The sequence below is a fragment of the Oryzias latipes genome, chromosome 7, assembly GCF_053564925.1.
Source record: "Oryzias latipes strain Hd-rR chromosome 7, Olatipes_Hd-rR_3.1".
NCBI lineage: Eukaryota > Metazoa > Chordata > Actinopteri > Beloniformes > Adrianichthyidae > Oryzias > Oryzias latipes.
In genome coordinates, this window is record NC_136243.1 from 31,288,940 (window position 1) to 31,314,288 (window position 25,349).

General features: G+C 42.6%; 2 protein-coding genes across 18 annotated transcripts in view; both read right to left on the reverse strand.

Annotated features, from left to right (window-relative positions):
* Positions 1 to 487: 487 nt before the first annotated feature.
* On the reverse strand, positions 488 to 8,051 carry pcmtd2b (protein-L-isoaspartate (D-aspartate) O-methyltransferase domain containing 2b). The gene is made up of 7 exons (XM_004070587.5): positions 7,899 to 8,051; positions 6,090 to 6,250; positions 5,859 to 6,009; positions 3,719 to 3,821; positions 3,466 to 3,637; positions 3,225 to 3,348; positions 488 to 2,224 (listed from the first exon to the last, which is right to left on the reverse strand). Exons 2-7 carry the CDS (start codon positions 6,243 to 6,245, stop codon positions 1,662 to 1,664), a joined length of 1,269 nt encoding a protein of 422 aa, XP_004070635.1. The 5' UTR covers positions 6,246 to 6,250; positions 7,899 to 8,051; the 3' UTR covers positions 488 to 1,661.
* Positions 8,052 to 15,259: 7,208 nt separating this feature from the next.
* The window catches only part of myt1b (myelin transcription factor 1b), a 42,035-nt gene continuing 31,945 nt past the window's right edge, over positions 15,260 to 25,349 (reverse strand). For 4 of the 17 annotated variants that reach the window (XM_011476798.4, XM_078949942.1, XM_078949941.1 and 1 more), the window contains 11 exons: positions 23,935 to 24,192; positions 23,242 to 23,396; positions 21,802 to 21,864; positions 21,503 to 21,571; positions 21,184 to 21,246; positions 20,868 to 20,948; positions 20,263 to 20,484; positions 19,501 to 19,592; positions 18,104 to 18,207; positions 16,713 to 16,856; positions 15,260 to 16,629 (listed from right to left, as the gene is read on the reverse strand). In XM_011476798.4, the coding sequence (XP_011475100.1) occupies positions 16,489 to 16,629; positions 16,713 to 16,856; positions 18,104 to 18,207; positions 19,501 to 19,592; positions 20,263 to 20,484; positions 20,868 to 20,948; positions 21,184 to 21,246; positions 21,503 to 21,571; positions 21,802 to 21,864; positions 23,242 to 23,396; positions 23,935 to 24,192 (1,392 nt within the window). In that variant the 3' untranslated portion in view covers positions 15,260 to 16,488. Of the gene's footprint in view, positions 16,633 to 16,712; positions 16,857 to 18,103; positions 18,208 to 19,500; positions 19,593 to 20,262; positions 20,485 to 20,867; positions 20,949 to 21,183; positions 21,247 to 21,502; positions 21,572 to 21,801; positions 21,865 to 23,241; positions 23,397 to 23,934; positions 24,193 to 25,349 lie in introns of all 17 variants that reach the window. The other 13 variants (XM_011476800.4, XM_078949949.1, XM_078949946.1 and 10 more) reach the window with 7 other exon arrangements.

Sequence of the window (25,349 nt, forward strand, 5' to 3'; positions counted from 1 at the left end):
TTTAGGCACCATTTTACCACCTAAGCCATTCCAGGCCAACCTGAGCTAAGCCAGGCAAACAACCTCCCCGTCCTTTTTAATGTTTTACTTGAACTAAGCCAACATTTCTTTGCTTTTTCCTGGCGTCAACATTCGAGTACAAATCAGGACACTCAGAAAACGTTGCTAAGGAAACTGTTTAACCCTTATGCAATCCTAGGCACTTTAACATTGGGAGTTGGGTCATCTAGACCCACTAGACAGTGCTCTGAACCTTTTCTCTTCAATGATTTGTCATCTTCACTGGTGTCCATGGATTACATGAAATAGGAATAACACGTCAAAGTAAGGGTGGGGTCATCTAAGATAGCACAAGGGTTAAGTAGATGTTGAAAATTGAAATATGCGTTTATCAGCCTCGTACAAAAAAAGCTGGGTTTCCATAAATGCATCTTAATTCGTTGAGCTTGAATCTTTTCTAATTACATCATGATAAAATAAATCATAGTTTCTTACCTTGCAGAAGTTTATTTTCAGCAATCAGTAATACAACTCATATCTTTAAAATCTGCAAGCCATTCTTTTCAAGAGTTGAATAAAAAAAAATAAAACGACTATACACTCAACAGCACAGACGCACAACGCCACACAGGAACGGCTCCTAAAGGACTCAGGAATGACGACGCCAGCGAGGAAATTATCCAAACGGAAGCAGGTGATGCTCCGGCTTTTAAAAATAAGAGCTAGAAGAAAAAAACTGAAATAAACAGACAATTTTATGATTTTCAAACATTGTGACCACACCCACAATTTCACCGATAAAGCGCATATGCTGACCTGCATGATTGAAACGAAACAAAAACAAGTACTAGTTTAAATCCACGTCCTTGAGTTCATGCAGCCTGGGTTTGGCACAAAAGGAGGTTTTTCAAGGAAAGGAGCAACCAAATATTGCCCCTAACTGAAATCCTACGCAGGGAAAACGCGATCAAATGTTCTTCATGATTCAGGAAACGGTGCTGCAGATGCACATCACTAGAAAAATAAATAAAAACCTGCACTCAGATTAAAAAAAGAAAAAAGATTTTTCTATGTTGATTAACTCACTATTATAGAATCTACTCAATGAGATGTATGGATAAAAAAAATAACAGCTAAAAAGGTCCAGAACTTTCAATCATTTAAAGGGTCATTCTGGATGATCTCAAACCCGTTTTCTGTTCCTGGGTTGATCCAGAACCGAGCAGCTCAGAGTTTCTGAAGGAACCTCAACAACAATGAGGAGAAAAAAAAAGATTGATGTATTTCTGGGACCCAAGACTCGGTTTTTAGGCTGAAAATCGGTGGAAATGATCAAGTCCACCTCAAACCTTCAGTCATGGCTGCTCCTTACAGACAGCTCCACCTCCTGGAGGAGGAACAAGCGGCCACGCCTTGAGGCTCTGACCTGTTAGGAATGTCTTCCCTGTCAGTTGGAGAGCAGCCGTCAGGTGATGCTTTCATGATGACGTTTAAATCTTCTCTCAAGCCAAACTAGGCAAAGATGTGAAAGCTAAGAGAACCCCACCCACCCCCTGGAGACCCTTCACAGCAGAACGAGGATGGCGGAGACGTTAGACGATGAGTTGGGCTTTGGGAGCTATCTGGTTCGGGTGAAGGCGGGGCTTCGACGGCGGAGGAGCTCACTTCTCCCTGTAGAACAGCAGGAACATCTTGAGCGGCTCGGGAAGCGGCAGACTCAGGATGCGCTCCCTCAGCACGTTCACCGCCGGCTGAGGTCGCAGCAGCTCGCCCGTCTCCCTCTCCTCCTCCTCTTCCTGCTGCTCCTCCTCTTCCTCCTCCTCCTCCACCGTCTCCTCCTCTTCCATCAGCTCCCCCGCCGCCCTCCTCCCAACCCTCCTGCTCCCTCTCGTCAGACGCCTGGCCTCCCTCTCCACCCCCACCTCCTCGTCCTCCACCCGCCCCTCCTGGTTGTTGTTGCTGTCCAGGGGCGCGGGTCCGATCCCGCTGCTGGCCACCACCTGCCGCGTAGCAAGGACGAGGGCGTTGCAGTGGCGCCGGTGGACGCGCCGGCGTTTAAAGCGAGGGCCGTACTTGTGGAGGCCCGCCACGGCCAGACCCCTCCCCACGCTGAAAGAGGAGCCTCGGCCTCGCGGCTGGCTGTCCCACTCGCCTGTGGTCACTCTGAGGGTGTGGCGGATGCAGATTCGAGACAGCTCCTGCAGCGTCCGGACCTCGTACTTCGCTGCAAAGAGAAAACGGGCAAATAAGAGGAAGAAAGACGAGGTTTTCTGTATTAAACAGTTCTTTACATAAAACATTGAAAAGAAATATGAAAGGACAGAGTGATCCCTAAGATCCAGCCTCACCCCAATCACTCATAACCGAGAGCTCTCTGTTTACACTCTCTCAAGCTAGCTTAGCTTAGAGCCATTTTTGGGCACCCGTTGGTTTTAGGTCCATAGAAAAATGGAACGGACCGATTAGGGCGGAGCTACTGTTGAAAGGCACTGATTGGCTGAAGGTCATTACGACAAAAGAATGCTCCTAGAAAGTGGCTGCATTCCTCTTTCCCGCCCACAATCTCTTTTCAAGAAGCATCAAATGTTTTACGAAGTACTAAAAGGTAAAGAGTAAAAATGAGCTGCTTGGATGACCCCCCCATAGTTTTTGTTGTTGTTAGCTCCATCCCCACAGGCGCCGTGACGCTCCTAATTTGAGTGGAAACGCTCACCTGAATTGCCTGGACCTTTCTAAAATGGACCGGCCCGCTCAGCAGAACTGAGACTATTATAAAAGAATTAATTATCAACAAATTTTTGATACTTTCAATGCAGCGAAGTAGTCATTTAAACAACTGAAATAATGACTAAGAAGAGTTATTCTCACCATAAAATTTAAAAATGAGCTCAACTTTTCCCGGCAAAAGTGTTTTTAAGATTTAATGGAAGCAGCCATTTAGAAATAAGCAGGGAAAGCCAATCTACTGCCCCTAGTGGAATGACGACGAACTACAGAGTAAAAAACTTGGACCAAGTTATGCACGATGGGCTTTAAGGACAGTTTGGATCATCCTGACATGCATTTCTGAGACCCCTCAGAACGGTTACGAAGAGTTCATTTTTTAAACTTTTTAGGCTGATTTTGTGACTGCAGTACTATAATTTAGGTCTGCGTCCATCACTACATCAGAGGAGGAGGCAGAGAAAGAGTGAACGGGAAAGCGTGTTGAGGAGGAGACTCACGGAGAGGAGGGGTCTTGGGTCTGCCGTTGGTGTTGTGTTTAGGCAGCGATAGAGGGGCGAAGGACACGGAGATGATCTTCTTAGTCTCCCAGCTGTTTGCTCCGGTGCGCGTGATCTTTGTCAGCTGCAGGAAACGCCAAAAGTCGGACTTACAATTACACGGAGCAGCAAAAAGAACTTTGCATTCAGATGGAAGAAAATCCACAGATTTATTTGATCTTTTTCCAGCTTCAGAACCGACCTTTTCCTCCAGAGGCATCACCAGGATGCCCCCCACCTTGAGCAGGCTCTTCATGTAGTCCTCGTGCTCCTTCTGCACCCCAGCCCCACAGTACACCCTGTCATACTGACGGCTCTCTGGAGGAATCTCCAGGCAGTTCCCCTCCACGAAGGACGGCTCACAGAACTCAAACCTAAAAAATGGACGGAACAACAACGGTGGCTGAGAACGCGGACCTGAAGGTAGAACCTCAAACACATGTCTGAAGACGTACTTGTCAAAACTGTCGTTGGTTTTGATGAAAGAGTCCAACTTCTGGTAGGCGTACTCAATGACGTCAGCGTGCAGCTCAATCCCGTGGTTCACTCCAAACGGACCTGTAGATATCAGAACAGAACCTGATACGAGCCTCTCCTGCACGGACGGCATCATTCAGACGAGCAGGAAACGTTGAGTTTCAAACCACAAAGCTTCTTCTGAAGCTCAGGAATTCAGGAAATGAAATGCAGCTGGATGCCTTCACTTTAAGCGCTAACAAATAGACATTTTTGAACTTGGCTTAAAGATAAGGAGAACAGAAATGAATGCATAGTTGGGGCATGCACTAAAACACAGTGGTGGCAGTATCATGATGCAGTACGCTGTCAAAGTCATCTATTGGAGACCTCACAGTTTTGTTTTTGATCAATGATCAAACTTGGATCAGAAGACAAAGTCCAGATGACATGACTCCACTTCAACACCTGGATGAGAATCCTCACCAGCATCAACCAATGAAGAGGTTAAACGTAATACCACAAAAACAAAAGAAAAAGAAAAAAATTATCTCTTAGGGGATTCTTGTTCTTTCTAGTCACATCGGTCACACTGTTTGTTTTCTTTTAGTCACCTTACTCCTGAGGATTACCTGGATCAGTTGCGGCTGCTCCATTAGAACCTGGAATCCTTAAGTAAGGATTAATGGCCGATGAAGTGTGCATTATCACTTTTTAACGCACGCTGTGGAAGACTGAACCGTCCGATGCGAAGCGCGTTAAAAAGTGATAATGCATACTTTGTCGGCCATTAACACGCTTTTACCACGGTAACTTACAAAAGAAATAAATAGTAACTAGTTTTTATTCCTTAATTCTTGTTTTCCCCCCCAATTTGGATGTTCGCGTCGCACCACCGCTGCAGTCAAGATTCGGCGATATAAACTGATATATATATATGCTGATCTTTCCGATGGGTTGAATAAAGCATCAGTTCAGAGAGAAAGTTCACCTCTTCCCGCTTGTTTTTATCCAAAGGATTTAGCAAAAGGTTGTTTTAAAGAAGCCGGCGCAGTGATACAAAACATTTAAGCTAGGTGACCGGAACTTCTTTTTTCACCGTACAGTTATCCTGTGGTATGTCACTTTTTAATGCACACCCAGCAGCCAATAAGAATCGAGTATTCACCCGGACCACAGTATAAACTGAAATAATCAACATCCTAACAAAAAAAAAACACTGAGGATCCATCAAACCACCGGTTTGCTGAATTTTTGGTGCAATTATGGATGGATTTTTGTTTTGTTTTCTTGTTACAGTGCATTGTGTACTGTGTCCTGATTGGCTGTAGATCTTGCCATGCCGCATCTCCTAAACAGAATGTGCTTACTTTACCAAATCTGCATAAATAGTGATCAGATCCTTCATTCTATAAAACTGGACTTAATTTTCTATGAAGGTTTGAATATTGAGATTCTAAACAAGAGAGAAAATGTTCATGTCTGTCTGAGATAAGTGGATAAAGTCTGTACCGAGGAGGCTTACAACATCTAGAATAGTAGTAAAAAACGAGGGTGAATACTTTGCGGATTAATTTTTTCAAACATAACTGCCACATTAAATGAGGGGCCACTGTAACTGTTGGGCAGCCAGGCCTTAAAACACTGTTCTAACTGTAAAGCATGGTGGTGGAAGTGTCAGGATGCAGGGCTGCTTTGTTGCACTTCACAAAAATGAGCAACTTTATCCACAGAATAAAAACTCTGTGGATGTAAAGACCAAAAAGCAGAATAAAAAGATCCAAGATTGCAATGCAATAATAGTCTAAAGTTAAAAAAAAGGAAGTCATGGAGCGACGTGACGTTCTGTCCTTGAACTCAAGGAGGAATCGAATGCGTGCAATTCTGATAAGAAATGTCTGCAAAGAGCTTTTTGTAGTTGTGACTGAAAAACATGAAGTTTAATGTGAGATTTAGTCTTTTTTTTAAACTTTGTGTGAACTTTTGTTTAGTGAAAACAAAAACGGATGTCGACTTTTAGCTAAAAAAACTCAAAACGTTTCCAACTCAAACAGCCAAACATTCCAAGTTTAAACCACACTAAGATATGATGGTTGAGGGAAGGAAAACCACCAGGAGGGAAAAAGCTCCGCTGCATACCCAGGATGAGTCCCACCATGGTGCTGAGGTAGCCGGTCCCACTACCGAGGTTGAGGAAGGAAAGGCCGGGCTGCAGATCCAGAGCCTCCATCACCTCAGAGTAGATGCACGGAGCCGACAGGTGGATGTTTCCATGCCGCCACGCCAAGTCCTGCACTCGGCGACAGTGGGACTTGTTTATGTGCTGACATCTGCGAGCCGGTCGGTTCCCCGGTTCATCTGGGGTCTCACCTTATAGGCGTTGTCTCTGTACTCGTCCAGGTAATAGTCGGCACGGTCGATGGCTCGAAAGGCTCGCTCCACCAGGTCTGAGCGGATGTAGTACGCGTCCTTCAGGTTGTCGATCAAGTCGTCATTGTCCTCGCCGGCGCTCACGGCTCCACCCATCCTGACTGAAGCCAAACAACAACATTTGAACATAATTTGAAGGTCAGAGGTGCAGAATGACCTTTTTATGTCAACAGAAATCGATTGTAGATAAGAGCCGGAGTGGGTGAGTGTGACTTCACTTCTAGAAATGATTTACTTCCTGCTCCAACCAACGGAAGTCAATTCAGACGCCATTTTTTCACAATACTGATGTTGAACGTTGGAGATGGGCGCCGTGAGTAAACAGTGATTGGTCCGAGTCAGTAGATGTTTCTATGCCAAATAATCTGACCAATCAGGAGGGAGCTTGTTGGAAGGCCACATCCCTACCATTTAACAAAATCTGTCAATCAAATGTTTTAAAAATTCCATGTGTGACCAGATACTTTTTTCAGGCATCAATTGGTCAATTCATAACTTGAATCACTTGCACTACAAAAAATTAATTTAAAAAAACGAGCATCAGCACAGACATGTTAATAAAAAAAGTATCAGAGCGAGAATGATTATTCTGACCAATAGAATGACTGAGTAACAGCTGTTTATTTCTCTATATGCGTCTATGGGATTTTAGCTTCTTGGAGCCAGCGAGTACTTCCTGTTTGAAACGCCAGGGGGGAGGGGTCACTCAGTCCAGATCTCCTTTACAGTCAATGAAAAAACACAGAAAAGACCCACAGAAGCAAAACTCTTGCTAAACCAGATAGAATGAAGCCCTGAAGTCTGCAGCCTGAAGGAAGTCTGCTTTGGTTTCACCAACAATTATCTCAAACGAGGAACCTAAAGGTTTTTTGTAATTAATCATTTTCACTTTGATGTTTCTGTTTAGCTCGAAAAATTGCTGTTTTTTTTTTCTTTTAAGATTTTGACGCTGAAAAGGTCAGATAAAAAAACTGATTTTTAGACTTTTTCATGCAGTTTAAGTCGCTCTTGTGCTCAAAAAGCTTCTTTTTGTTTTCATCTAGTCTAGTCTTTCACCTAGTTTTTTTGTCTGACCAACAGGTTAATATAAAAAAAAATTCAGACTATTCCAATTTTTCTTTACGACTTTTTTTTTTAGCTCAATGTGAGATTTTTCACAAGATACTTACAAAGAAACTATTGTTGGTCTCTCCCCACTCACCAAAACATGATGGCTCAAGATGCAATTTTATTGAACACAAGCCTTTAGAAATAAGGTAAATTCTATAAAAATATATAAATTAAAAAGAGAAAGTCGTCTGTTATTAATTTGAAATCAAACTGCAGAAGCAGATGAGGCTTCAATGTGGACAGACATGAGAGGAGGATCAGCCTGTAGCCACATGAATGAATGAACTATCACTGTGGCCACACGGGGGCGCTGCAGCACACTTCCGTCGATAGGCAGCATGAAGCAGAGCGGCTTTAAATCCACAGGCTGCAGCTAGCGAGGCCGATCCGGGCTTCGGTGCACAACAACCACCTGACGCTGTTGCGCTAAACGCGCACGGTGTTTCTCACGCACTCTCCGATTGTAATAAAAAAATAAACCCCGTAGATGCGGTTTGAGTCAAGCAGCTGCCAGGCGGAGGCAGTCGATGAAGGACTCCAGGCACGACCATGGAGGCGGCCGGAGCGCAGCGGCGGGTGTTCGCCCCGCAGGCCGCCTCTGGCGCCTCCGTGCTCGGCTTGAGACAGCTGCCGGGGTACCTGCTGTCTGAGCCGAGGGCTGCCGTCCGTCTGCGCAGCTCCACGCGCGTCCTGCTCTTTGTTGTTTGGAGGATCCAGACTACACAGCACAGCTGGATGTAAACATTCGGCCATCTGACGCGATGACGTCAGACGCACGGCACGCACAACCCCGCCGCCGGTCACGCGCGGGTTGGCCTTCTTTCTGTTTAGGGGGCGGACCAAAGCCAAAAAGAGGTTAGAAACCACCGCGAAATGAGAATAAATGTCACAAAATAAACATTTTAGAGCCGATTAGGACTTTTTTTTAAATCCGCGCTGTTCACACGGTTTAGCTAATCAAGCTTTTATTTAAACTGCTCTGTGGAGTTTAAAACTGAGAAAAAAATGTTTTTCTTCTTTTATTTGATTCATCAGAGAGAAAAGTTTTATATGTCCAAAGAATCAAAAGAAAACTGCAAAATGGGTCAAAGTATCACATAAAGTTTAACTTTAATTAACTTTAAGAACTGCTATTGAACTTTCAGAACTGTTTAAGAAATGTTCAGCTATAGCAGAAATAAGAAGATTCTGACCGTTAGTCCTTCAATGTAGACCTTTAACCTCAAAATAAAGGTAAGTAAAAACATGAATTATTTTATTCTTTTACAGCCTCCAAAAGTCACTTACATGGAAAAATGTTTTGCACACATCTTGGAGGGATAACAACACGATATAATGTTGGAAGAAAACCAAAACATTCGTCAAAGCTGAAAACAATCAGGTGTTATGAAGTTATGAGTCAAAATACTGAGTTATTTGATTTCGTTTATTCAATTCATAATTCACAATTAAAATATTTGTTTCTTTTTGTTTTATTTACGTGTGTTAAACAAAAGCCAGATATGGTAATATAATTTTCAAATAGTAAATGAGGAGATTATATTTTCTTTTATTTCTTCTTTTTTGTACAGTGTTGACATTTGGACCTTGAGTCTAAAAAAGTATAGTATATTAAAACCCAAAGGCAGTTTCCCATCCTAAAACAAGTAGAAAAATTGCTTTGTGAATTATTAAAGTATCTTTTTGTTTTTTAAACATAGATTTATACTTAAATAGTGATCAGCTTTTTGTGTTTGTCCCACTGTATGACAAATGTACCAAATGAAGAAAATACAAACAACAGAGATACAAAAAAGAAAAACTGTTTACCATAATCATCTGGAAAACTTTGATTAGTTATAGGAGACTGCAAATCTTGGCTTATATAAATATCTTTTAGTGAAATGGCAGAATCTAAAGGTTTATTCAAACGTCCACCAGATGCCAGTGTGGCTCTGCATAGAAGCTGCATGCGAGTGTAGTGGGAAAATAAAGTAACTTCTGCTGTGTAGACACAGAAGTTACTGAGAAAATAAAGAACTTCTGCTGTTTAGACCCAATCTGTGCAAAATGAAAAAAATTAGCATTTTAAAATAAGAGATGAAAAAACGTTAAAAATTATAGCATAATATATTTTTAATATTCATATTAAGATCTTTTGTTTGGAATAACCAGCCGATTGAATCAGGACAAAATAAAATAATTGTCAGATTTTATCCTCAGGTTTTATTATGAAGCAAGTAAATTCCGAAAAAGTGAAATGAAATGTGCTATAAGTTTAAACAAGCATACAGTTTCTGTTCAGAAAAATAGTGAAGGAACATGTCAATGTTTGTTGTTTACTGGATATTTTGTTTTATTTAACAGCAATCAAGGACACAATCACACACATGAGTATGCCTGACGTCAAAGTAGGTTCAGCACAGTTAAGCAGACAGATGTGGGCTGACACTAAATGTGCCAGGGCGTGAATGTGACATCCTTTAGAAAACACCCCAATATTGCTTGGTAATAGCTCAAAATGTGATCTGCAAGCCAAACCATAGTGGTAATGTATTTATTAAAGTTAATGCTCTTTTTAAGTGCCTACAAGCTCCATTCTTTACACTTACTAATAAACGGTAACCCATTAAAGAGAATGCACATCGCCTACAACTGGATGAGGTGGCGCATGCGCTCAGTTATGTATCGTTATTGGAAACACTGACACATGCGAGGGAGAATTTAGACATAATGGTCAGTAACAGTTCAGTAAGGACTGCCTTTTGTGAGCAGACTACAATACAGTTTGGCTCTGAAAACATAGATCTGACAGTTGGTCCTGATATAACATATGGCACCTTTCAGCTTGAGGCGCTTCACGGAAAAAAGACAGAGAAAAACTACAATCAAGACAGCAAAATCACAGTTACAAATGTAAAATCATAAATTGTAACTAAAATCCTTTAAAAAAAGAAGAAGAGTAAAGTTAAAAGACCTGCAGCTGTGAAACGCTGAGTTGGGAAGGATGCCTTTGGTCTGGAACATTGTCAGAGTTGAAGTGGATTAAAAAAATCTTGTTGTGTCTGTTAAAGACATAAAATCCAGATTATGATTCATGTTCTTTTTTAACATAAAAATCAGATGTTTAGCAGTTTTGAGAGGGATGGTTTGAGGGCGAGATGTTGGATGGAGCTGGTGGCATTTGGGCAAATGGCCCAGGACAGGTGAACTTCCTGAGGGGCAGAGAGGGTAAGGTTTTACATGGCAGATGAATTTAGTGATGGTAAAGGCTGTGATATGTCCTATATTGGAGTGAGCGGCACCATTTTAACTTCTGATTTTACCAGGCTTTCAAATCCCTTTGATGAAGTTGATGATAGGATAGATGGTGACAGTTCTACAGGATGTGAGGGTGCAGCAGGTGGGGCCCAGGGTTGTGATGATAGCACCATGAAGATAAAGGAGGAGCAGTATTCAAAAGATCAAAAGTACTTCTTACATTAATATTTTGTTCATTTTTTTGTAATAAGCAAAATTGAAAAATTCAAAAACAATTTTTTTGTTAAAAGTTTCTAATGAAAGCTTTCATTTACTATCAGATACTCTGCACAGAGAAATGATCAAGTTTTTAGCCCTTTGATCCCAATTGATAGAAATACCGATCAAACGTCTTCTGCTTCAAACAAAACTTCCTTTAGCATCTACTTGAAAGCAGAAACATAAGTCTTTTTTCAATACAGTGGTCCCACGTTTATCAAAAGAGTGAAGTTGTAATAACCTGCGATAGGTGAAATCTGTAAACTTGTCTTTTTTTTACAACAATTCTTGATGTTTCAAGGCTGTAAAACTCATCACTACACACTTGATTGACTTTTCTCAGACAGACATGAACATTTTAAACTTTTTTCTCCTGTTTAAAGTCTCAAAGTTCAAACCTTTGTAGAAAAAAAGTTCTGAAAAACTGAAAAAAGTACAGTTTTATAGAATGAAAACAAATATCTGATCGCTATAGATGATTTCAATAGATGTGAACAGGAGACATCTTACAGAAGTTTGATTGGCTAGGTCAACAGCCAACCAGGACGCAGAACCAATTCTGCTGTTAGAAAAAGCAAAAAACAAACAAAAAACCCACTATAATGGGTAATAAATTCTGTTAAGTAGTTCAATGAGTCCACATTTGCTACTCTGTGTTTATTCACCAAAATATCGCTAGCACTGTTCCATCCATCCATCTTCTTCCGCTCATCTGGGTCCAGGTGCAGGGGCAGCAGTCTAATCATAGATGCCCAGACTTCCCTCTCCTTGGCCACTTCCTCCAGCTCCCCTGGGGGGACCCCGAGACGTTTGCTAGGCCAGCTAAGAGACATGATCTCTCCAGTGTGTCCTGGGTCAATCTTACCTTGGGTCAATCCCCAGTGGGAAATGCTCAAAACACCTCCTCAGAGAGGCGTCCAGGAGGCATCCGAACGAAATGCCCGAGCCACCTCAACCGAGGTCAGCATAACGGCGGATGCTGCGCTAACCCGCCTGTCGATCTCACACTCCGATCTTCCCTCAGTTGTGAACAAGACCCCAAGATATTTTAACAAGTATAAGTTATATTTCAAAAGGAGCTCCCAAATGGTTTGGATAGTAGTAATAATTTAAGCTGATCTGAAAGCAGTTTAAATTAACAACACTTAATGAAATCCTACACGAGAGCGCCCTCTGCTGTGCACGCTGTATAAGCATAAGCTTAGATAAAAGTTGATTGTGACAGAAAATGGTTACGATTCTATATATATTTACTGTATGTATGTATATATATATATATATATATATATATATATATATATATATATATATATATATATATATATATATATATATATATATACTGTATGTATATATAGCTTATAAACAATTTTAACCTGATACTAAAACATACTTATCCTCAAACAGAGGTTTAAATCAGGAAGAACCTCCAGCGTCCCCACGATCCAGATGTGTCCTCATATAGAGAAGGGTTTGAGGATATCAGTGCTCACAAAGACAGACAAACGAGTACAAACACACACACGCACACACATACAACAACAACAACAACAGATCTGCTTGTCTATGAGTCTTTATTCATATTTTCATAGAGAACATTTAAAGTGATTCATACCCTCACAATAACTGACATCACTTTCTGCTTTGTAACACTGAAACAGGAACAGGGGAACATGTACACAAGTACACAAACACACAGTCACAAACTCGGTCCATCTACAGCAGTGTACACCCAACCCCTCCCACCCCTTCCACAAAAAAAAGAAGATGAACATAAAGAGGAGACCCAGAGGACACACAGCCAAGGCCTGTCCCACTTTACAAAAGGAACAACTCCATCTACAAAAGTAACAAAAATGACCATACAGTCTATCCACGTGGAAGTGCTGGAAGTAAGGAAATGCTGGAAGGTTTCATAAGTATTTCAATATTAGTGCCTAAAAAAATCACCAGTAAAAATAGCTCATCTCTGTAAAAATGTGATAGCAGGACAACCCTTGGCTGTGGACTTTTTTTTTCTTTGTCACAAATGTTTTTTTGTTGTTTTTTTTAAACAATTTTCAACTTTTTGTCAATACAACAACAACAACACTGTTTCTTCTAAATACAAATATGTACAGAGACTTTCACTTATTTCAAAATAATGCCCTGCACACTGATGCATTTATGGGGATAAAAGACGATGATCTTCAGATTCCAGTTCGGATACCTGAATGGACAGACTAAGATCACAGTTTCTTTAGCCCGACAACAGGTTCTGATTTTGTTTTTCCTCTGCAACAGAGCGCCCCCTGCCTGCAAGCGAAGGACATCTGAAAGTAAAACATGCAGATCCGGGGCGAACAGGACTTGAAGCCGGCATAAACAGGCCGTGTGTCAACATGAGCGGACTGAGAAAGGCACACATGATAAGAAGACCACACGACAGGGAGGTGGGCAGAGGAGGGGCTGTTTTGGTTTTGGTCAGCTTGATGAAAAAGTGCCGCTCAGTTTTATAGCGCTGCCCTTACCTCCCCACTTCTCCTCAACTCATATTTGGATTTCGGTGCGGACTGGCATCCCTGAAAGTCTCACCTCGGCGGGCACACCAGTCCAGTGTGTGATCCTCCACTGTTTGGAATACTAAAACTCCCTCCATCCCTCTGTACTTTATGTAAATCAGAAAACATACAGTGCGTGGGCTCAGCGCTGTGGGCTGCGCTCGCTTTCTTAGCTCTGCTTTCATGGCCTCAGTGTTATGTATTTACATACCTCAGCAGACAATTTCATCAAGCATTTTAAAAGGGGTCATGCCATAGCAAATGGGTCAGGAGAATATTCACAGTCTGAACACCCTCGGGTGGTATTCTCCAGCATTTCAAGAAGAACACACAAGTTTTCACGCACCGCGTTTTCCTGAGGAGAGGTTACAAGGGACGAGAACAACAAAAGGGGGTTTCGTGGGGCGGCAGAGGGCCGGACGAGGGGTAAAAGTCATAAAAAGCTTTGACATTCTTTTGAGTGACGTACATGTTTATGCAACAAACGCCTCCTCTTGAAACAAAAGGGGAGATTTTGAAGCTCGGCAAATCAATTTCCCACTCCCACGCTCTACTCCCGTTCCACATGAGGCCTCCATCCAGCTGATGATGTAGCCTCTAGCCTCAGCTGACTGGCCGACCTATGGCATCGCTCCGTTTTGCCCCGTCACCCGAGGGCCAAACTGGCTTCTTGTCAATCTCTTTTTGCTTTGTTTTCCTAGTACAAAAAGAAAAAGACAACTTTCTGGTGTATCTAAGCTACTGAAGCTGAGTTCCCAGAAATCTATGTTCAAATGCTGGCATTTTCAACGGTAGTTCAGAAAGTGCACAAAGGAGTTTCATTCTATGTTGGCTAAGAGCACATTGACCACCTCAGGAACAAACGGACATCCGAGTTACGCGCAGGCATTGAACTGTACACACCACTCAAAGGCAGGTTCCACCCGAGTTTCCTCACAGCGAACGGGCCTGGACGGTCAGAAACACGCCAAGCAGGGAACCGCACCACAAGGCCGTGTGCAGAACATTAGTCAGAGGCATCGTCTTTTTTTTTTCTTCTTTAAACTGTACATGAGATTCAGTCGTAAAACACACAGCTGATGTTTTATGGATCAAAGACACACAAGTAAAAGAAAACGTAATGGGAAAACTCGCAAAGCGCCGTTTTAGCTCGACTCAATGGTGCGTTTAAAGCCACAGTTGAGCAGGTCTTTATGATATTCAACCATCTGCTCATGATTCACCATCACATCTCCTCAGAACAGCTCCTCTGACAAGGAAAAGTCCACAGTTACACTGGAAAAATATAGGTACGTTTGTATTCATATATATATATATTTATATATATATATATATATATATATATATATAGACAGAGAAAGAGAGCATCTTTAAAATCTATTTATACAGAATGTATATATAATGTACTTCTGGCCATTTTGGCAGAGAAACAAAGGCATCTGAAACAATCACCACTCTTCGGATGCCATGGTCGTCCTGGGACCAGACATTATCACATTGGAGAGATGAATTAGGAAAGAAATCGTTTTTTCTTCTTTTAGTGGCACTTTGTGCATAAAAAAAACAAAATAATCTAAATCTAGAGTAAGGCTACAAGGGTGTGTACGTCTGTCTGATAGAAGTTTGTCAAAGTAGGCCATGTTATTGTTTCCTCGAGGGCTGGATATGTTGCTGTGTGAGTCTGTGTATGTGTGTGTGTTTTAGAGCCAAACTAAAACACTGCTGGAGAAGAGCTCTTTGTGTACCATTGCACTGATGAAAATCCTATTAGGAGAGCAGTCACGGTACAACACAGAGGTTTAGGGTGAGCCAGTGCTGGCCGCTACAAAGCGCTTGGGAGAGGTAACGTTTTTTTTTCTTGTCTTTTTCTTTTTTTTTACATTTTCACCTGACAAACACACAGAAAGTGGGCGGCTTTCTCCTTTTACAATCAGCTGCTGCTTCACCTAAGCAATCAAACCGTTTGTCATGACGTGGTTTCTTTATTCATTTCTCATCAGTGTTTTTTTTATTTCCTCTCTTTCTTCTTCTGTAAGACTACTCAAACTCAACCATCACATCACGCACATAAATAACAAAATAAATATACAGCCATATCAAAGGATTTCTCTCATTTTAAATAAATAATTAATACATTTCTTCTCAGTTGGTTTTCTGGATAACAAAAAAAAAAAAGAACAAAAGAACTTTTTTGTTGTAAAACTATAAAAAAAGAAAAAAAGTTTGTCGTAAAAACATCCGCACTTAAAAAGGTGTTTCAAAATGAGTCACAAACAAAATATGCCTCATCAGTTTTCATATAGATTCTTTAAATATGGATGTAAATCATCTGCAAACTGGTTATCAGAGCAAAAGATGCATTTTTTTCTGTTTGTTTTACAAAACAAGGTTAATAAATAGATCGCTTCAAATAAATAAACCTCAAAAACATAAACGGCAATAAGTTACAATTTAAAACGTTCACAAGTTTAAATAATTAATTTATAATAATAATTATTGTACCACAAAACTAGTTATTCAAATGAAGTGCATCTGCTATATTAATAAATACTATTGATATGACAAACTGATCTGAAACGTGTGCACGCTAAATGACTATAATCTGTTAGAAAACAAATGGGCACGTGGGGGCGGGACTTATCTGTTCGCAGATCTGCTTCGTAGTTTTTTGTGCAGATATTTTCGGTTGTGACGCCACAAAATGAACACGCACCTTCAGTTTGGGGCGTGCTTCCTATTGCTGGGTGGAGTGGGCGGGTGGAGTGTCTCTGTTGGCGAATCGGCGTTTTCGGAGCCACGGTGAACGCTGCTGGAGCTCAGCCAGAGTTCTTCTCTGTTGCTCCTGCGAGAGACTTTTTCCGTCACGTTCAAGACGCCAGTCAGCTGACCGAGTGCCAACGCCCGCACGGCAGAGAGGGAGCGCGGGCGAGCAGGTCCAAACTCTGCCGTACAGTTTCCAGCTACTCCTCGTCCATTCTGACTGAAAGGTCTGCGACGCCCAGCAGCAGCAGCAGCAGCGTGGTGTGGATTTTGGTCCGAGTCACTCTTCTTCATCTGTGTTCCCTGGGTTGCTTTTTTCTTAAAGTTGTTGTCTATTTAGATAACCTGAATTCCCTTTCGTTTGAATGGTATTTCAATACACCTTAGAGCATTTCAGCGCCTCGCTTCCGTCTTTCCAGCTTCGCCGAGCCTCACACTTTGATGCCCTTCACGGCTTTGTTGATGCTTTCCAGCAAGGCCTTGTTCTCCGGGCTCTGGAAGCAGTCCTTGTTGGTGTACATGTCCGTAAGGGTGCTCACGTAGCGGTCAAAGTTCTGCTCTGTGATTGGCTCCTGCTGAGGCGCAAATGACAAGCGGGTTCAGTAAAAGAGGCTTGAAGCGGAGGCGCAGGGTGAAAGCGCGGGGAAACACTCACCATGTGCGGCAGGCGGATGTTAGCAAGGCTACGGATGAGGGCGCGGCTCAGACCCGACAGTTCCACAAACAGAGCCTCGTTCTGCTCCTCGATCATCTTGTTCTCGTGCTCTATGCTCTTCAGGTTCTTCTCCATGGAGGAAATCTGCAACAGACAGCAGTCAGGTCACCTGTGTTTGAGGTCACTTCAGGTCATTGTCAAGTATGTCACACTAGTTTGGGTCTCAGCCATTGACCGTATATGAAAACTGGAGCAAATGAGTATGACATCACCCACAGAAAAGATTTTACTGACTAAATGAAGTCAAGTGAAGTCCAAGTCTGTCTGAGTCAACGTTCTATAGCAACCACTAGAAGTCCAAATCTCTACACCCAAGCAGACTAAAGAAAAGATTTGAATCTTTGAAGGGAAATTTTACATGTTTTCATACTCGTTGATTCTTTCCTTAACCCTTTAAGGTCCAATTTATACAATTCGTATTTATTTGGGTCGCATTGGTTGCAAGGCCATTGGAACAGAATTACCCCAAACACTAGGAAATGTAACACAAGCTGGTGACATCATCCGCAACTGGAAATTTACTCCCTTGGTGCAATTGTGTGCATATTGATCGATTTAGCTTTTATTTATTTTGAGCAATTAAAGTATGTGATGACGAAGCAAACTCTGTCCAGAAAAATGCATTTTTAACCCTGAAGTTGATGAAAACTTCATTTAAAAGGTTAGGAAATGCTTAACTTTACACACAGAGACAGACACAGAGAAAGCGAACAACTAGACAGAACATCAAGCAATTTACCGGAAAGATGTTTCTTATATCTTGTATCTTGCAGCACTAGATAAAGCCTTTTGCCTGTTTTTTCACCCGCCTGTATAAGTTGGGAGTGTGTTTAAGTCATGGCCTGGTCATTGGTTACACAAAATCTGTCAATCAAAGGTTTTAAATGTTGGATAGCAGGCCGGCAGGCGGCACATCCTTTTATTGAGGCATCTGATTGGCCAGTTTATAACTTGAATAACTTGCAAGTAAGAAAAAATATCAAAAAACTATGATTATCAAGAACATGTTAAGAAAAAGTTATCAGATCAAGAACAGCTATTCTGACGAATAGAATGATTGAGTAATAGCTATTTAATTCTGAATAGCAATAGAAGTCTATGGGATTTTGGCTTCTTGGGGCCAGCGGGTACTTCCTGGAATGTGGTGGGGGGGGAGGGGCCACTCAGTCCAGTTCTCTTATCCAGTCAATGGTTTGAACCAACTTATCAATAACACGTATCTGAGTTAGGAACCCTCTTAAGTTGACCATTGTTTTCATGTCAACTTGGCTCACTTGAGCAACCCTCCTGAAAGACCACAGCTGTGATGGAGTCCAGCAGCAGAAACTCACCTGAGTCTGCAGGTTCACCATATCAGCCTCCATTTCATTGTTGGAGTCATTAAGGTCACTGATCTCTTTGTTGAGCTGCTTAATATCCTCGTCGTTGTCTAGAACTGAAGCAGAAACATCAAGATGATATAGAAAAAGAAAGAAAAAGTATCTATTATTTGTAGCTTTGTACAGATATTGATTTATACCTTTGTAGGGAGGTACACTGACTGGCTACTATATTAGGCACACCTGTCTAACTGCTCATTAATGCAAATTTCTATGCAGCCAGTCATCTGGCAGCAACTCAATGCATTCAGTCATGTAGACCTAAGTCAAGACGAACTGCTGCAATTCAAACCGAGCATCAGAACGGGCAAGAAAGGTGATTGAAGTGACTTTGGCATGGTTGTTTGTGCCAGATGGGCTGGTCTGAGTATTTCAGAAACTGCTGATCTACTGGGATTTTCACTTACAAACATCTCTAGGGTTCATAGAGAATGGAACGGAAAAGAGAAAATATCCAGTGAGTGGCAGTTCTGTGGGCGGAAATGCCTTCTTGGTGCCAGAGGTCAGAGGAAAATGACCAGACTGGTTCCAGCTAATAGAAAGGCAACAGGAACTCAAAGAACCACTAGTTCCAACCAAGGTCTGCAGAAGAGCAGCTCTGAACACACAACACATCCAGCCTTAAGACAAATGAGCTACAGCAGTAGAAGACCACACCAGGTGCCACCCTTGTCAGGTAAGAACAGGAAACTGAGGCTACAATTCACACAGGACCATAGCTGATTGTAAAACGCTGTCTGGTCTGATGAGTCTCCATTTTTTCTGCCACAATCGGATGGTAGGGTAAGAATTTGGCGTCAACGACATGAAACACTGGATCCATCCTGCTTTGTCTCTATGGTTAAGGCTGGTGGTGGCGTAATGGTGTGGGGGATATTTTCTTGGCACATTTTAGACCTCTTAGTACCAATTGAGCGTGGTTAGAAGACCACAACCTACCTACATTGTTTCTGACCATGTCCATCCCTTTATGACCACAGTGTACCATCTTCTGATATCTACTTCCAGCAGGATAAAGCGCCATGTCATAAAGCTGGACTCATCCTATACTGGTTTCTTGAGTCCAATAGAGCACCATTGGGATGTGGTGGAACGGGAGATTGGCATCATGCATGTGGAGCCAACAAATTTGCAGCAACTGTGTGATGCTATCATGTCAATTTGGACCAAACTCTCTGAGGAAAGTTTTCAGGACCTTGTTGAATCTATGCCACCAAGGATTCAGGCATTTCTGAAGGAAAAAGGGGGTCCAACCAAATACTAGCATAAAGTGGCCAGTGAGTGAATATACAGATTTTCTATGCATGCTTGGTTAATAATAATGTAACATTTTTACACAAATGTCTCACCATCAGTGGGTCTGAACTTGGTGCTCAGATAGTCCTCTGAGGGAAACTTGGCCTTCTTCTTGGCATACAAGGCTCTGGGGCATCCTGAGAGGCTGAGCACACAGACAACACCTTTAGAGTCTCAGTTGAAAAAAAAACAGTCAATGCCTGGATAGAACAAAACAAGTTCACATTTTCCTATTTAACCTTTTAACACCGCAGATCTTGCACAAATAACACATGTTCTTGGACGAACCATAACTCTTTGACCATTTACATGAAGCCCCTCCCACTGTCCTCCATAAGTGTCAAAAATATGAATGGTTGAGCAGCGACTGCGCATCTACAGATTTAACAAACTCAATGGCCTAGTGGTAGAGTGTCTGCTCTGAGACTGGAGGTTATGGGATCAAATACAATGTCCAGTCATACCAACGACTGGGTGCCAGTGCCTCTATGTTTGACACTCAGCATAAAGGGATTGGATTGAAGCATATCAATTGAAGCGTATCTGTGTCTGTAGATCACCACCTTCCCAGAGGGATGGGTTAAATGTGGAGAGCAAATTTCACAAACCCGGCTAACTTTTAATTTTATCCCGCATCGATGCTACGCAATCTACATGTACATTATTGATGCTAAATAGGATAAAAGGTATTTCCAAAACAAAGCTACCTCACTTGTGCAATGACTGCATGTGTTTCCATCAAAGCAACTTCCTGTCATCTAAACTTTGGTTTTGCAGGTGTCAACGCATCATGGCGACATCACCACTGCGCTCACCTGCGGTGTGTGAGGAAGCTTCCGTTAGCATGACCGGATCCGTCACAACCAGGGGTGGGGCAGGTGGGTCCCTCGGTCTTGAAGGCCTTCCAGTTGAAGGGTGTTCCATTCAGGAGTCCCTCTTTTTGCCGCCGCGCCGCCAGTGGACAACCGTAGGCGCTGCGGTGAGTGGCGTATTTGCCGCTGATGTGACCCAGACTGTCGCAGCCCGGAACCGGACATCTGCAGGGGGGAAGCGGGAGCAGAGAGGAGGACGGCATTGTATGAAACGATGAAAAAAAAAACGATGAGCACAGACTGATGTGTTAAAAATGAAACGCAATTCACTGTCTGTTCTAAGTCAGACTGATTAACAGCTGGCAGGAGTGTGTGCAAACATAAACCGATGTTTGTCAGGTTCTACGTTCAGTCAGTATCTGCTGGAAGTGTGTTTTCCCCTTAGAAAGGGCCCTATTGTTGGATTCAATCGGGGGGGGGTGCAGGTCAGCAGCTCTGCATATGAATAACAGTGACTGTCCTCTCTTCTCTATCTGTCTCTGCTTTATTGCATTTTTACCGTCAGTCACGCTAAAAGCAGACGTTATGGCTTTCTGAGCGGTACGAACTTTAAAAGCTCCGAGTCCTCCTGGTTGTCCTTGGTAGGAGTTTTAATTCCACTTTTCTTGGCACGCGGGCACCCAGAGAGACTGAAAACAGAAAGTATGGAGTTGATAGCAAAAAGTTCAAAAGCGGTTCTGCTGAAGTGAGAGAACATTAGAAGGAAGAGTGAATTTACCCAAAAAAACGCCTAAAGGTGTGAGAATGTGCTTGTGGGCCCTCTCTAGTTCTACATGAGCTGTCACTACACTGACTCTGTGTGTGTGTGTGGGTGTGTGTGTGTGTGTGTGAGTGAGTGTGAGCTCCTCTTTGTGCGTTTGTTACCTTCGGTGAGAGGCGTAGTTCCCTGTGATGTGACCCGAGCCGTCACATCCCGGAGTGGGGCATCTGAGAGGAGGTAAAGGTTCGTGGTCAGAATGAAGACATAAGCAGGAGGCGTTTTACCACAGAAACAGTGAAAAGGCTGACTGCAGCTCCATTTCACATTTCTACGGGCTGATTCAAGTGAAAGAGCAGAGTGATCTAATTGCAGGGAAAAAGGCGCCGTGACAGATGCAGCAGCAGCAGCAGCAGCAGCACAGACAGCAGCCAGCAACAAAAGACAAGTCAACGTCAGCAGAATGAAGGTGTAGAGCAGACATACTTGAGTTCAGGGGTGTGGGCCGCCATGAGGGACCGCAGGCTCTTATCAGCGAGAGGACACCCAGACAGACTGAGAGGAAGAGGAGGACGAGGAGGACGGCAAAAGGGGGGGGCAAAGGAAAACGAGGGAGAGAGCAAAAAGATGTGAGTGAAGGGAAATTGAGAGTGCGAGGCACACCGAGGTCATTTAGGAATAAGAGAACGCCCAGAAAGAAGTGAATTCCCGGTGCACCCAGAATGCATTGCTGCCTGTGTAACATCCCCTCCCCCCTGTGGAAATAGAGATGAGGCAGAGCTCACCTGCGATGCGACGCGTAGTTTCCAGTGATGTGGCCGCTGCCGTCACAGCCAGGTGTGGGACACCTGTACAGGAAGAGGATGAGCGTTCAGGTGAATCACATGTCCACAGCGTGAGGCTGGATCACACTTCTTAAAGACCCACTCTGAAGAAAATTGTGTTTTTGGTGTTTTTAACATGTTCTTGTGGGCGTTCTTCATCTATAAAGAAAATTACGCTGAAATTGCATTTTCTAAGTATTTCTTTATTCAAATTGTTGTGAATCAGGAGCAGATGAAAAAATGGCGTCCGCTCCATTTTTCCCCCGTATAAAGGCTAGATATGGGATGGATACGGACTGGCTGAAGCTGTAACAGAGACACATTTTCAGTAGAAGTGATGTTAAAAAGTCGCGTTTCCTCACTTTATGGTGCCTTATCGCTAAAATACTTGTTCAAAGTTGACACAAAATCCCTAAATCAGTTGTATTTATCATTACAATATTAATGTTTGATTTTATGAGGCACATAAGTGGAACCAGCTTCGCAAAGAACTCCAGTGCCCTTTAACTACATGTCAGAGGTAAAATCCAAATTTAAACTACTATTTTCCTGCTGTTTTTGTTTCACATGCTGCAACAACTTCACTCTATTACTTTTTTTTCTTTTAATACAATTTTTAAGTGCCTTAAACCTTTCTGCATCTCTGTAAAGCACTTCTTTCACCTTTATTAAAGCAAATTATTAAACTGTTTCCTCGTTTCCTGAATCAACGAGAGACACCAGAGGATGGATTTTTCCTTCTTCTAGAATGCTTTTAGTTGTGAGTTAGAAAAAAAGGGCTTCTTTTATGTAATTTGTAACAACAGGACCTGCTTAGGGACAAATATCTCAGCCTTTCATCAATCGTTCCAGCAGCGAGGGATAGGAGTAAAGGGGCAGAGCTAAAAGGTAGAAATGAGATTCCTTCAGTCTGGGAAGCAAGCAGGAATGCAGCCTTCGGTACTCAATTTCTGATCTAGTCATAGTCTGGGCTTAAATCTGATTTTGTTTCATGGCCGCAAACTGTCGTGTCGATGGCAGAAAACTGAAAATGTGTCAGAATTAAACAACTCCACGAAAAAGACTGACACAAAGTTGTAAGAAACACACCTGACGACTTTCAAAAACAAAGATTTACAGTTCCACTGCTGTTTCTAATTATATTTTTAACAGTTCAAATAAATAAGACATTTCATTAACCCTTGTGGACCCCATAGGATAACACAAGGGTTAAAACCCTAAGTTGCATTTATCTGTTTCTGTAATGTGAACTTTTTTTGATCACCAGAATCTTAAATGTGTGAAAATAAGAGAATGAAATGTTGTTGTTTTTTCAGTTGTTTTGTCTTGTTAGCAGGAGCTGAAACTAAAACCTGATTTCCTGACAAACGGAACGCTATCTGGGTGGACGTTTTCACTCACGAGAGCAGCTCTTTCTTGCTGTCCTTGGGCTGGAACTTGACTTTGAAACTCGGGGTTGTGACCTCTCCGGGGTATTTCCTCTCCTCCAGACCGTCCTGCATCATGTCACAGTCCTCTGGGTCAGACGACACGTACGACTGCATAGTGTGCTCCATCTAAAAAACCACAAGAAAGCAGAGGGTTGATGAACTTCTAGGACGTTTTCCCCGCAACTCTTTGCTCAGTTACACACAAAGCAGAGAAACTTAGCAAGACTTAATGCGCGCTCGATCCGCTTTCAATCTTTTGTAGACATGTGATGCTTCCAAATTCAGAACGTCCTCATAAAAAATTTACTTTCAAGGCCCTTTAGATTTCTTTTGAAAAAGTTCAAAGGAGCGAACATTTGCATATGCCAAATCCAGGATGGTGCAATGCACCTGACACACCACCTCTGTTTCCCAGTGCAGTGTTTTAGCTGTACAGTAATTCTTGCATTTCACTGAAATGAATTATAGAAAGAGAAAAGCGGCACAGGAAATAAGGAAGGGGGATTAGACAAAGTCAAAGTGATGTAAACAACAGTTTTTAATTCAAAAGGCTTCAGGGGGAATTTCTCTGTGGTTGTTGATGCTGCAACGTCTCCTCTGTGACTCTAGTTGCAGGAAACACTTGGCGTTCAGAGCGTGTAGCGTAATGTTCACCAACACCGACCTCGTCCGCCTCCTCCTCCCGCTGGCGGTTGGGTTTGGTGAAATCCAGAGGTCCCTCCCAGTCCTCCTGCTTGTACGTTTGCAGATTTGGCGACGTCATCCCGCTGTTTCCACCGTGATGGAGCGAGGAAGAAGAGGAGGAAGAGGGGTCCGGGGAGCGCACCCCGGGGCTGGTGCCTGACACACTGCCCTCTCTTTTGATGGGCTTCTTCATGCTCAGGTCCAGCGTGCCGTTCTCGTCCACCTCTATGTCCATTTCCTGGAAGAGGAAATCAGCACAGAGATAAAGATTCACTTTAAAGTAAAAACTACAATAATAATGTGTGTATTCAGGACGAATAGGCTGTTAGAACCAAGGTTACCCCCCCACACCCTCTACTGTTGGAGGAGCCTCTGTGGACCACCTGTGAGCCTTTGATCTTCAGACTTTCACAACCCAGCAAGAATGGGCGGGAGATGCTAATAAAGTTCACACTAATTACGTTTCTTTTGCTTTCATACACAACGCTCAGTAGCTGACGACCAAAAGAACGATACCGGAGAACAACCAAATATCACCAGGCTGTTCAGGTGGGGGCGATATTGCGCAAAACAGTTCCACTTCTTCTCTGACCATACTGTAAACACAAACCCAGGTATCTTCTCAATACACTAAATTTACTGATGGTATGTGCCAAGCTTGTCGTTCATTGCGCTCCATAAGATTCACGCTATTTTTTCCCCTAAGCTTGTAAGATACATCACTTTTGTATTTCACTCCTTTTGAATCCCCCATTATTTTTAGTACTCTGAATAAATTGTGTGCATTCTCACTGAGGTGAATTGCATCAAAGTTAATTTCCAAGTAAAGCAAGATCCTTGTTTTTAAACGGAGCCCTTGTTTGGCACAGGTGAGCTCAGGTGGATCAACCTGCTTGTGTGGGTGTGTCCTCATGTATGTTCTGTCTGTGCTGTGAGTCACTGGTTTGCTGAGAACAACACTTGCTTCACTTAAGGGTCTTTAAACTGCCCTTATAGCGCCACAAAAGTCTCTGGACTGAAGTCGTGTTTTTAAAAAAGAAAATAAAGCAGATGCCAAATTAGTAAAACCACATCAGGATAATTGTGCAGCAATTCACAGCCAATGTGTGAGTTTACACATTATGGGCATTAATGTGTTAAAGTACTTCCATTTCTGGTGTGAAATCCCCCTTTAGAAATCCATAGTCTGAATGCTATAAACCCTTAAGTGGTGTTTTACAGAGCTAAACTTTGTTGACGAGTCTCATGGCTGCACAAACAGCAGCTAAAGCCTTAAGCTACGTCCACACCGTCCTCTAGGCGGCCACTTCCGATGAAAAGTCTATGTAAATGCGTGTTTCAGGCTTCTGTGTTCAAGACTCACATTCACGCCTAGCTACGCAAGTTTTTAAAACT